The sequence below is a fragment of the Cygnus atratus genome, chromosome 16 (genome assembly GCF_013377495.2).
Source record: "Cygnus atratus isolate AKBS03 ecotype Queensland, Australia chromosome 16, CAtr_DNAZoo_HiC_assembly, whole genome shotgun sequence".
NCBI lineage: Eukaryota > Metazoa > Chordata > Aves > Anseriformes > Anatidae > Cygnus > Cygnus atratus.
Genome location: NC_066377.1, coordinates 14,755,540 through 14,767,689, shown reverse-complemented (window position 1 = coordinate 14,767,689; position 12,150 = coordinate 14,755,540). Strand labels below are relative to the sequence as shown.

The window sequence follows — 12,150 nt, the reverse complement described above, 5'->3', positions numbered from 1 at the left end:
CTGCAGAGGGAAGGAGAACTTAAGGCAGGCTTTGGCTTGCATTCAGTGAGAAGCAGTGGCTAGGGAGGCACCCAAAGAACAGAATTTAGAGAAGTGGTATGTTGGGAAGGATGCATCTTGTATTCCGACATTGCTCTACGTTTCCAAAGACAGCCTTAGAATAGCAGTAGAGCATGAAAAGCAGTGAGAGGAGGATGCTAAAGTGCTGAAGAGAGGCATATGAACAGTAGGGAAGGAGAGTTCTTTGACCATAACACCTTAGAACTCCCAGAGCTGGAAGCAGATTATCTATAAAACACAGGAGAAGGATGAAACACTCACCTTTTGAGTGATTCTACCAGGGACTGAAGGTGCTGCTGTTGACTGCTTGACATCTTACTTTCCTCTTCCAGTTGCTCAAGCCTTTGCTGCAGCTTTTTGCACTTTTCCTCCTGCTGTCTGTGCTGGTGCTGCAGGGAATTTATAGAGTCCTGCCTAGCAGAAAGCTCTTCTTTTAAGGCCTGTAAGGAATAGGGAGGAAAATAGCACAAACAAGCAATAATAAGTAGGGAAGATGGCTTCAGATACAGTAACTTGAGGACAAGCAAGCAGAGAGACAGCTCACCTGAAGGCAACAGCTGTGATGAGGGGGAGGAGATCAGGAGAGAAAAGCAGTGGAACACAGAGCTGGTGAGATTGGCAAGGCAACATAGTAGCAAGAGTAGGGTGGCTAGAAGGAAACTGGGTAAATAAACAAAAAGGTCTGAAGCCAGGTGAGGCATGAGCAGCTGAGACTGTGGCCAGTGATGATGACAACCAGAAATTCTCACCTGTGTTGCTCTTTGCCTCCTTGCCAGTGCTTCCTGAACCAATACAAAGGCATGGTCTGTATCAAGGGAGCTCAGACAAGAAAGGATGTTGATAGACTCTGGACGCTGGAAATTGTCAGTGCAGACAAGGCTGACCGTGCTGTCACTGTCATCTAACACCACCTGAAAGCCCACATCTAACCGTCACTCTTTGCTCAAACTATTTTATCTATTTCTCCTTCTTCCCCCACTTCACCCTAGAGTTGTTAAAGACTCAATTCAATCATTTCTTCAATGAGAAAAGAAGTATCATCCCAGCCACCACAAGAACTCCAGGGATTTCTGAACACAGCTACTATAAACAAGAAGAGAAGAAACAAATGTGAAGTGGTTGGAGGCTGCTTGAATGCCTGGTTTCTTAAAGCTCTTGGGAATGATTTTGGTCTCCTTCAGTTTCTCAGAACCACATATACAAGCACCAGATCAACACTGGAAATAGCAATGAAAAGAACCATTAACATCGCCCAGGGATGAAGACAGCTGATGAATACTGGAAAACAGTAATGAAATAGCTAATGTTTACAATTACTCTGAGCAGCAGCAAAAAAGGAAAAAATGACTAAAATAAGTAGAAAGAACTGACTTTGTGAGAGGCTGTCTAAAAGATCTGACGATTAAACCTCCTGTACAGGGTGAAGTTTTGAACTATGTTAAAGTTACCCCTAACCAGTTGGAACAGTTAAGATTCTGTGATGATAATGGTCAGTGAAGACAGAGTGAAGGAGCAAGGCTGGCAAGCACATTGATTGAGTCAGTGACCTTTTATAAAAGTCTGAAGAACAGCACAGTCATTGCTCTAGGAGGGTTTGGGAAGCCTCCAAGCAACACTGGAGTACAAATGTCAAGTAGCCAACTCAGAAAGCACAGTTCAAGAGAGACTTTAGCATAACAGTGAAGGCATAGGTACTGAAATTCCTAGGGACTCAGGTGAAGAGTCACAGGAGAGCCAACTCTGACATTTATGTCAGATTTTATATCAAAAAAAGTGGCACAAAAATGAAACAGCCAGTAGCAGTGAACGTACACAGTATACAACATGTGAGTCTATTCACTGTGCTTTTCTCTTTCCTTCATTAAGTACTTTTAAATCAAATTTACAAGGATGTGGACCCAACTTTGTACTCACCTCAGTTATATCTTTGATTAACTTTTGAAGGGCAAGATTCTCTTCTTTGGCATTTTTAGTCAATGAAGCTTCATATTCTACCTCTAATCGACTTGCTTCCTGAGAATAGAATAAGGAAAGAGTGGACAAGAGAAGCTCCACTCTGGAGCATTCCCATCTTCAGCAGTATTATCATGCTTATAAGCCTCAGCCCTAGTGATTCCAGTATATTACTTTCCATAATCTATTCAATTTCTTCTTTGCTAAAACTAAGAAGAGATAGATCAGCAACTCTACAGACAGGTAAGTTGTCAATTCCAAGTAACTTTTATCACTAGAGACTTAAAGTCAGGGGCAAAATTACACTGGTAAAACCTCCCTAAGGAAGGCACCCAACATGTCTGTAGCTCCCCTGCCATTGCCTGCACATGTGCCAAACATGTTCCTGATGTTTCTGCACAGTTAGCACCTTCACTACTCTTCCTCTTGAGGAAGCCACACCTCTTTGTGCTAAGGCTGGAAAACAAATGACTCAGACCAAGCAGACACTGGGCTATTTCCCAGATAAAGGTAAAACATACTAGAATCTCCACAGTGTCGTTAAGTGTTTTCATGGTCTTCTCCTTCTCCTCATTCTGCTTCTGAGACTGTATAAGCAAGGCTGAGAGCTCCATCACCCTGAGAAGAGAAGGTCCACGTGCCATTCCAAAAGCACACCATAAGCTGTTAAAGAGATAAGCAGCTCCCAAAAGCACAGCAGCAGAAGTTCAGCCCAGAAAATACAGCAAAGACAGATTTAATCTCTACATGTTAATGTACTGTATGTTGCAGAAAGGCACCACTCGGCCCAAAGGACTCTGCACTCAGTCTTCCAAGAAAATGTCACTACAGAGGTGCTACATTGCTCATGATAGTCCTGTGCAAATTCCTCCCAACAACTAGAGCACAGTCCCGGATAGCAAAAGGGCTGTACGAGAGACAGAGTGCTCTTTATACTGCTCTGAATTTCTCACCAAGAATCAGTTAACAGCAAATACATTACAATATGCAATCTCCCCCCAGTCTTCTTACCCAGAAGAGAAGGGCTTCTGCTAGATTCTCCTCCTGCCCACCTTTTTTTTTTCTTTGTTAAAGGCAATACTATGGTCAGAAATAAGGCTATAGAGAATGTATGTGTTTTCAACATGAACTCAGCCTATCTATGAACCTGTGAATCAGCAGTCACAAAAGATAACATTGGCAATAGAAAAGCTTAAAAATATTAACCTATCTTGAAGTTCCTTCTTCTCCAGGTCACCCTTGATTTGTAAACACATCACTTCCAAAGTCTTCTGGTTTATTTCCCTTTCCATTTGCTGCTGTGCCTGATCCTTTAGGACAGGTCTACCCAAAGTGATGGACTCCCAGAGCTGTATGCCAGAGTTTAGACGGAAGCAGTTTACAAGTATAGATCCAGAGAGCCTCATTTGCTCTGCCTTCAGCTCTGACAAATCTCTGAGGAAGAATAAAGAAAGAGCTAATGTTTGCACCACCATTTTTATCAGTCAGTCCACTTTTCAAGCACATAATTAGGCAACAGATTACATCTTTGCTAGGAACAAATCATTCATTTGATACTCTGGGATTAGGATCTGTCTTGATAGTTGTAGAATGAGTCTATTTCTTCCTCAGAGATAAGAAGAAATGTGTGGCATAGCCAGAAGATTTCAAGGACTTCTAATTACTCTTATTAATTGCTGCTCTTGTTGAATCTTATTAACATACTCTAATTACCAACACCATGAATAGATGTAAGGAATTTTGACAGGGTCCACAGCTTTTATACCTAGGATATCAGTGTTAAGTGACCTTTTGGTATCACCACTTAGACTGCTAAGAGGCTTATGAAAATATGCACGTAATAAGCATTTTGGAAAGGTGGCATAAGAATAATCTTTGAATGCTGTTAACAAAAAAAAGTACAAATTAAATAGTAAGTCAGGTATCCACTACACATTAAGGAAAGCTTATCAATGTATAAGAGAAATGTCTGACGTTAACCCAGGTTTGAAATTGCATGCTCACACCAGAAGAATGCAATATCAAGGTTACAATATTATTGCTTGCATAGAAATCAACTGTGAGAAAGAAACTTCAGAGAGACCAAGAACAAACAAAACAATAATAAAGAGGTACCAAACTAAGCAATATAAACTGGATAAATGGAGTAACAAGGTAGAAAAGTTATTTTTCTCTCAACAGTGTTGGTACAGGTATAAGTGAATACAAACTGGCCAGAGTAAATGTAAGCTGGACATAAAAAGAAAAAAATATATAATCATGAATGTTTCCTTCAGAATCAGTGAGATAAAAAACCCGGTGACATTTAAAGTAGATTTTAATCATTCTATAGAAAGGACTGCATTATTTGCTGTATGCATAGGTTTGGTGAGTCTGTTCTCTTCCATATGTATACATGTACCTATACATCTGAGTTTGGGCATATTAGCCCAAATATCAACATACTCAAGTTCATCTATTTAGGGCCTCTGCATTGCCCAAGCCCTTCAGTTTTATTTGAAAACCATCCTCAAACAAAATGAATCTGAAAGTAGCGTAAAGCACACATAATGGCATTGCTTCAGGATATCAAAGGACAAATCGTATCTTCAGCTGTAACTAAAGCAACATCAAGGTTCCAAAAGCAGATGTGAATGGAGGCTTACATTTTTTTCTCCAAGAGATGTAGTCTTAACTTCTTCTCACCTGTCAGTGGCGGTCTTCATTTCCACAAAATGACGGCGGAAGGTCACCACCTGACGCCACAGGCTCAGAAGACGGTTATGCTCACCCCTTAAGTAGCTGTCATAAAACTAAACACACAAAGACAGAAAGAAATGGCAGCCTTCCCTATTACTGTACAATTCTTCTAGATCTGAGAGAGTACAACCACCATCATCAAATCTTCTTTAATAAGAATTCCAACAGGGGCATCAAGGACTGAATAGGCACCACATAAACATCCACAGTAGACCTGTTACCTGAATTCAGAGATGGGAACATCCACACTTCTCCTGTTGTAGCGGATATCAACAAAGCATACTGATCAGAGATGTCTAACAGTCTTGGTGGAGGAAGACAAGAACAAGCCCCTCCAGTGTGAGATTTTCTCGTGACAGGCTATTGGTAAGAGATGCCTGTCTTCACCTTCTCTTAGCTACTCTGAATCTGAAAACACAGAGACCTCTCTGTGTTTCACTGCTGAGATTTAAGAAATGTTAAAAAAAAAAATTAAAAAAAAATAGGGACTTCATGCATGACTGCCCTACAGTGTTCAGCAACAGGCGCACTCCTCCATCCCACACCCATGTTCTGCTAGCCAGCACCAATACATTCTCAATAGAGCAACAACTTTTACACAATAAGTTGTCTATGTCAGCAATAAACTGTACTCTCATTCCAGTCTGTCATCATGTTGACATTCCTACGGCCTATCCTTACCTCACGTTCATTGCGCCATTCACTCTCCTTCAATTCCAGTTCCTTCCGGGCCCTCATCCAATCTGCCGTCAGTTTTCCAACATCTTCTTTAAGAGCTGAATTCACCTCATTTGCTTTATCCAGGTGCTCCCGCAGGAGAGTGTTCACTTCTGCCAGGTTCTCACACCTTAGAAAGGAAGAAACAGCAATGAGCTCATTGAACAACTGCTATCCACAAGCAACATCCTCACGATTTTCTATCTCCCTCAACACTGACTTTCTTGGTGAACTGAAAGATAGTAAAAGTGCTTTCTAGGAATAACTAAGACATCTCTGTCATGGCAAACTCTTTTTCTTCTTCTTACTTTAAGTCCTCATTTTCCATCTACAATTTCAGTCTCCCCTTCTTCTTCAATTTTGAAGATACCCACCATTAACGTCTTGCCTTCCCTCCGCTCTGTCACCCTGCATCCCACTGGAAGCACAATTGTCCTGACCACCTATCTACTTCCACTCACATCTGTAAGTTTCCATACCCTTCCCCTTGCAATATTGTTTGTACTTCTGCCCTCGCCTTTTTTTTTTTTTTTTTTAAGAGTCTCTCTGTCCTTGTCCAATACACTAGCACTTGCAGTAAAAAACCCACCTTGATGACACACTAAACTGCACACCACTGAACCAAGACCATATATGTAGGGGAAACAGCTTTAAATGACACTTTCAACTGAAAGAAACTTCTACAGCGTTCCCAAAGTGCAGTGCATATGTAGCCCTCAAAAAGGCTTTTAACTATGCTCATTGTAATGAGCATAAAGATCAAACACTGCAGTTTAATTACGTTTGGGCCACAGCCTAATATATGCCACTCGGGAATTATTTCATGAACAAAATCTGAAGACTGTTGCCCAGCAAACAAAAACAAAGTTCAGTTTCTGGATAAAAACAGGAGTTGTGCTTCCCTCACTTTGCAACATAGGTAACACAGCACACAGGTGTACTTTATACCTCACACCATTCATCTCTTGAGCAGAGGGAGAAAGAGAAGCACAGAAAAATGTGACAGAAGATGCCTGTGTTGCCAAATGTTCTGCTGAAAGACTTTGATATAAGCACAGGATATGTTATTCAGACAAAATACAAGTCCAAATCAAAAGGAAAACACCTGCCGCATGAAATCTTTAGGATGTTAGGGCTTGATTCCCAACATAAAGCAGGGCTTTACTAAGCAGATCACCTACGGAATAATAAGAAAATTCGGGCTGGAGATGGACCTTTGGAGGTCAATATGACCAACCCCCACTGAAAACAGAGCTATTCAGCACACATCACTATTAACTGCACCACAGAATGGACTGTGGACCTTTCTCCTTTCAAAATGGCCTGCCCAGCCACTTCCAAACTGACAGGTTTTCTCTTGCTTCCTTGAGCATCCAAGACACCAAGAATGCGCTATTGCTCCTCCTTTTTACCTTCGCTGCTCCTCTTCCAACTGGAGCAGTGCTTTTTCCAGGCTGTGATCCTCTGTGGGTTCCCATCTGTCTGAAAGGGATCCCTTAAGAAAGGAAAAGTTTAGTCAAATTCTTGCATTTCCTTCACTACAGTTATCATCCATTGCTTTCCCCTCCATTTGTTTGGTATCTCAGGAACTTGTGTCTTCTTCCAGGAATTAGTGTCACAAATACAGGGAGGAAGGGAAATACAAATACAAATACAGGGAGGAAGGGAGTCAGTAGTTCTCCTCATTTTCACACTCTCACAGCTATCTGTTCTCAGCTAATGATCACAAGTGCTCACTTAGACCTGAAGCTTGGAAATACATACTCTCTTACTCTTTGTTTCCTGGGTTTACTTTAGCCATGAAGCAAAAAGAAAAGCAGAGAGCCAGCATTCTTGCCTTCCAAGATGCTATATTTCAACCGATTCTTATTCAGAGACAGACATAATGTGACAGGCAGTATAGCCCTCTCCTGAGACTTAGTACAAATGTTACTCCAACTATAAAGCACTTTTTCACAAAATTAAAATCCTTCTTGATGGGTTTTTTTGGACCGGCATTTCTAGGACTATAGGGTGCTCTAAGAACGGCAACTGAACAAAATACTGAAGGTCAAAGTTACAGTGCTTCTTTAAATCCTCCTATCACGACAATCTTGTTTTCATCTGCTGTTGTTTTATGGGGCCTTTAATCTGAGTTAACAAGTGTTACATACCTGCCCACTCACCCCTCCAGCTTCAAGTTGCTGCTCCAACTCACGACACCAGGTCCGATACTGCAGCAACTAAGATGGATATATAGAATTAGGATAAGAGAAATTAAGCTTATAACAGACTCAGATCCTCCTGTGTTAGGTTTTCTCTAAGCCTTTCCAGACAGAGCCTAGTACATTTCACAGCACTGCTGACATAAAGAGAAGTCATTATCACATGGAAGCTTCACCTCATCTAATATTAAAAAAGTGAGAAAGGGTTTATTTTATGCATAGTATTATCTGCTCTTAGAGAGTGAGATGACAAGCAGAACAATGAGACCGACTTAAAACAGCCATGCCAGCCCCACTACATCCATCAGACTGAAGATTATCCTGTTTAAACCTCACCGAACCATGTCAAATCCAGAAGGAATTGCCAACACTAAAATCAATGTAAAATCCTAGTTAAACCATTTTTAATAACAGGTTTGGAAGAAAAAAAATTACAAAGCGGCTCAGCATGCCTCAAAAACAGTCAGGTTTCTGTTAACCAAATAATACTTCCTATATCACCAGTATCCTACACAGGTTCATCAACAAAAAATGCTATTTCTTGCTACACAGTAAAACAAATGGGAAGGAAAAGCTTTGGCAAGGAGTGAAAACGACTGCATAAATGGGCGGGACTTCAGAGCAGACAGGTCTGCAAACAGCAACAGACTGTGAAGGAGCAGCAGTCCTTCAGAAAACATTCAAATGCAAGTGACAGAAACTGAAAAGACTGAAAAGGGAACTCCTGTTCACTTCCTGGAGGAAGAAATGTGCTTTTATCATTTATTTGCTATTACCACTTGCTCTCCAAAGACATTTCCACACCATGTCAAATGCAGTCCAACCGTATAGGTTTTACCTTTCAAGCAGCAGGCTTCTTTATACCTGTACAACTAGAAACAGCCTTTCAAATTTGCGTCACTTTTCAATGTTTTGCAAAATAAAGTTAGTTCTGGTAACAGTCCTGCCCATGCGCCGCAGCCAAGCGCTTCAGCTGAGCAGCTTCCTACGCCGCAGCCTCCTTACAGGCGGGCGCTAAGAACACCCACACCGAAACAAACCCGCCAGCACCCCTCCGGCCACCGCAGGCAGCAGGCCGCAGGGCTTCGAGGGCGCTCGAAGAGAGGCCGGGCTGCTCTCTAGTAGCCGGGCCGCGGTTAAACGAGCTCAGGCCCGGCTGCCCGCCGGGCGCCGGCTCTCCCGGGAGCTGCCGTAAGCGGCGGGGTGGCGAAGCCCCGGCGGGAGGCTCGGGAGCGCGGCAGCGGGGCCAGGCCGGGCGGAGCAGGGCGGCTCCCGGGCCTCGCCCCAGCCCCGGGCTCGACGCCCTCGCGCCCGCGGAGGCCCCACCGCGACTCCCGCCTGGCCAGCGCAGCGCGGCCCGGCCCCGGGCAGCTCCCGGCGGGCGCTGCCGCCCTCCCCTCACCTTCTCCTGCAGCTTCCGCACCAGCACCGCTTGCCGGTGCTGCGCCTCCTCTGAGCTCTGCAGCCGGCGCCGTAGGGACGCCTGGCTCCGCGCCGCCTCCCCGTCCCCGGCCGCCATGCCCTGTTCGCCCGGCCCGGCCCGCCTCGGCTCCCGCCGCCGGGGCGGCTCCGCCCCGCCGCGGCCCCCCGCCCGCCGCCTGCCCGGGCCCCGGGCTGAGGCGGCCGCGGGGTGGCTGCCGCCGGGGCCGGAGGGGTCCCGCTCTCCCTGCCGGCAGCGGTTTGGGTGCGGGCACCGAGCTGAGCCGCGCCGGACGCTGCGTGAGCCGCGGGCAGGGCGGTCACCCAGAGAGCGGGCATCCGCGGCGGGTGCCGGCCGTGAGCGGAGGAGCGGCGGGAGCCGTGCGGCCCGAGCCGCGACACGCGCGGCCCTGGCTCCCCGGGCAGGGCCTGCCAGCAGCAGGGCAAGGCGCCTGGAAGCGCAGGAGGCACTGCCGAGCTGAGAACCTCTCCGAGCTTTCGCAGCAAAAGCAGACCCTTCAGATAGCAGTAAAGGCAGCCGCAGCGTCCGCACGAGTTTACGTGGAAGAAATTTTCACGTGCAGGTAGCAGCCAGCTGGAAGCAAGGCAGCATGCGAATGGACTTAAGTGAGGAAGCAGTCACCAGGTCATGGCTGCTACCTGTGATTTTACAGTTCCAGCTGCATCTCATTTTTCTGACATGACAGTTAAGGCTGTCTAGACAATCATCTTCAATACAGTGGAAACCTAAATAGTGAGGTGGATTCAGCCCCATGAATAGCTAGAGCATCATTAGAAATCCAGGCAAAACCAGAAATATTCAAAACTGGGTGAAGTGTCTCATGAAGCCATGGTTGCAAAAAAGGGTTTGAGGACATAGTAGCAGCTGGCTGAGGAGGCCTGCCCAGCTGAAGAACAACATTGGTATAAACAGTGGCAGGGAGCTGCCCGTGCTGTGCCTGTTCTTGTGTCAAAATGATGACGAAAACTAGTAGTGGCTCAGAAAACAACTGGGTTCTGAAAACTAGCTTCTCATGAAGTGGCAGAGGTTCATTTAAAATATAATTCCTTGTCAAATGAGACAAAAATAGAAAATAATGTGGGTTTTTTTTGTTCGATTTGCAGCTAGATGTGTTCAATCTACAAATAAGGTGCCCTTCTGTATACAGCAGTGCTGCCAGGGATGTGGATCATTTTATGCTGTCTCAACTTTTCTGTCTTTCTTAATGGAAGTGCTGCTCCGTAAGTGTTGCACTCCTGTCAGTGATGTGCAGAAGCGTGAAGATGGAGGCCTGTGGCCATGCCTCCCAGAAATGAGAAATACTGGCATGCAGATTCTGCCAGAAGCAGCATCCGGTTTAAATTATTTAAGGGATGGGAATAATTGGTAATATGTTTTGAGAGCTAAAGGAGTCCCCAGGGCTTAGCTCAAAGGAACTCACAACACCTCTGTCTCTGCAAGGGCTCACTCTCAAAGTCACAGCAAGCCTCTCGATGTCTCCAACCACATGCATGTCCCTCCCAGCTGTGCCAGGATGCGGCAGCTCCGAGCACTCCAAGGCTCCTGAGGAAAGGAGGCCAGGTGAAGGCTGAGACGGATCTGCCCATGTTTGTCAGCTCCATCCCCAACAGGGGCAACGGCAAAAGCATGCAGCCTGTCCCACTGTCCTGGTACCTGCTGTGGAAATGGGAGTTCTCCAGCCTTACTAGCAAAATGCTGTGGCCCCAGCTGAGCTCTTGCTGTGGGACTTGATTCCCAGTGGCCTGGGGTCCTTCTTCCTGTGGTGTTTCAGGTGAATTTCTTGCACAAGGCCTCCTGTGATTCTTTCTAGTTCATTATCTTCTTCTAAGACTAATTAGGTCCCAAGATTACTGTCTTTCGATTGATTCCAAGTGTCATCCAAAAATGCTGTTTCCTTTTTTGTGCTCTGCCTGGCTTTCTGAACTGACCACCTATGCATCATTGCAGCAAACAGGTTCTTTTTTATTGCTAGTGCTCTTGAAGCAGGATACGTGGGACACATCCAGTTCTGGGCTCCTCGCTACAAAGAAGACAGGGATCTCCTGGAAAGAGTCCAGCGGAGGGCCACAAAGATGATACGGGGCCTGGAGCATCTTCCCTATGAGGAAAGGCTGAGAGACCTGGGTCTGTTCAGCCTGGAGAAGAGAAGACTGAGGGGGGATCTTATCGATGTTTATAAATACCTAAAGTGTGGGAGACAGAGGGATTTGGCCAACCTCTTTTCAGTGGTTTGTGGGGACAGGACAAGGGGCAATGGCCACAAGATAGAGCACAGGAAGTTCCACACCAACATGCAAAAGAGCTTCTTGACAGTGAGGGTGACGGAGCACTGGACCAGGCTGCCCAGGGAGGTTGTGGAGTCTCCTTCTCTGGAGATATTCAAGGCCCGTCTGGACGCCTACATGGGCAGCCTGCTCTAAGGAACCTGCTTTGGCGGGGGGGTTGGACCTGATGATCTTTCAAGGTCCCTTCCAACCCCTACAATTCTGTGATTCTGTGATCCTTGTGGGTCCCTTCCTACTCAGGATATTCTATGATGCTGTGTAGTGGATAATACCCCTGGGCTTTTCTCTAGGTTTGTTCTTGTCCATAGCTTACCATTGTTCAAAGGCTATCCAAGTCTTGGTAACCAATGACACAATTCTTTCCTCGGACTGCAATTTCCTATTTATCATCGGGACATTTTAGGGCTTTTTAAAATTATGCCACAATTTCCTTTGTTATTACAAATTTTATTACTTTTGTTTTGCTCCAGCCCCAAACAAGTCTTTTTTTTTTTTTTTTTAATCTACAGCATCTCTGATTTTTCTGTAATTCTTTCCTTTCAAAAAAGAAAGACAGAGCTGTTGAATTCCTCCCCAAATTTAACTTTGCAGATTTTTAAAAGTCGCTCTTGAAAAATCTTTGGTGCAGAAATCCAAGTTCTCACAGAAACAGAATATTAGTTGGTTTCAATAAGCAAAAGCAATGTGTCAGCAAGTGGCTTAACTTTTGGAGTTTATTTGGATAAATCTGTGAAATGTTCCTTTGGCTCCC

The 12,150-nt window shown here is 45.0% G+C and overlaps 1 protein-coding gene across 1 annotated transcript in view; it reads right to left on the bottom strand.

The window, feature by feature from the left end:
• CEP250 (centrosomal protein 250) overlaps positions 1–9,218 on the bottom strand; it is a 34,661-nt gene extending 25,443 nt beyond the window's left edge. The window contains exons 1-10 of the mRNA XM_035548278.2: positions 9,076–9,218; positions 7,623–7,691; positions 6,882–6,964; positions 5,434–5,599; positions 4,699–4,805; positions 3,220–3,447; positions 2,535–2,631; positions 1,975–2,073; positions 810–971; positions 322–500 (exon numbers count right to left, since the gene is read on the bottom strand). Coding sequence (XP_035404171.1) covers positions 322–500; positions 810–971; positions 1,975–2,073; positions 2,535–2,631; positions 3,220–3,447; positions 4,699–4,805; positions 5,434–5,599; positions 6,882–6,964; positions 7,623–7,691; positions 9,076–9,192 — 1,307 coding nt within the window. The 5' untranslated portion in view covers positions 9,193–9,218. The remainder of the gene's footprint in view (positions 1–321; positions 501–809; positions 972–1,974; positions 2,074–2,534; positions 2,632–3,219; positions 3,448–4,698; positions 4,806–5,433; positions 5,600–6,881; positions 6,965–7,622; positions 7,692–9,075) is intronic.
• Between the last annotated feature and the right edge of the window lie 2,932 nt (positions 9,219–12,150).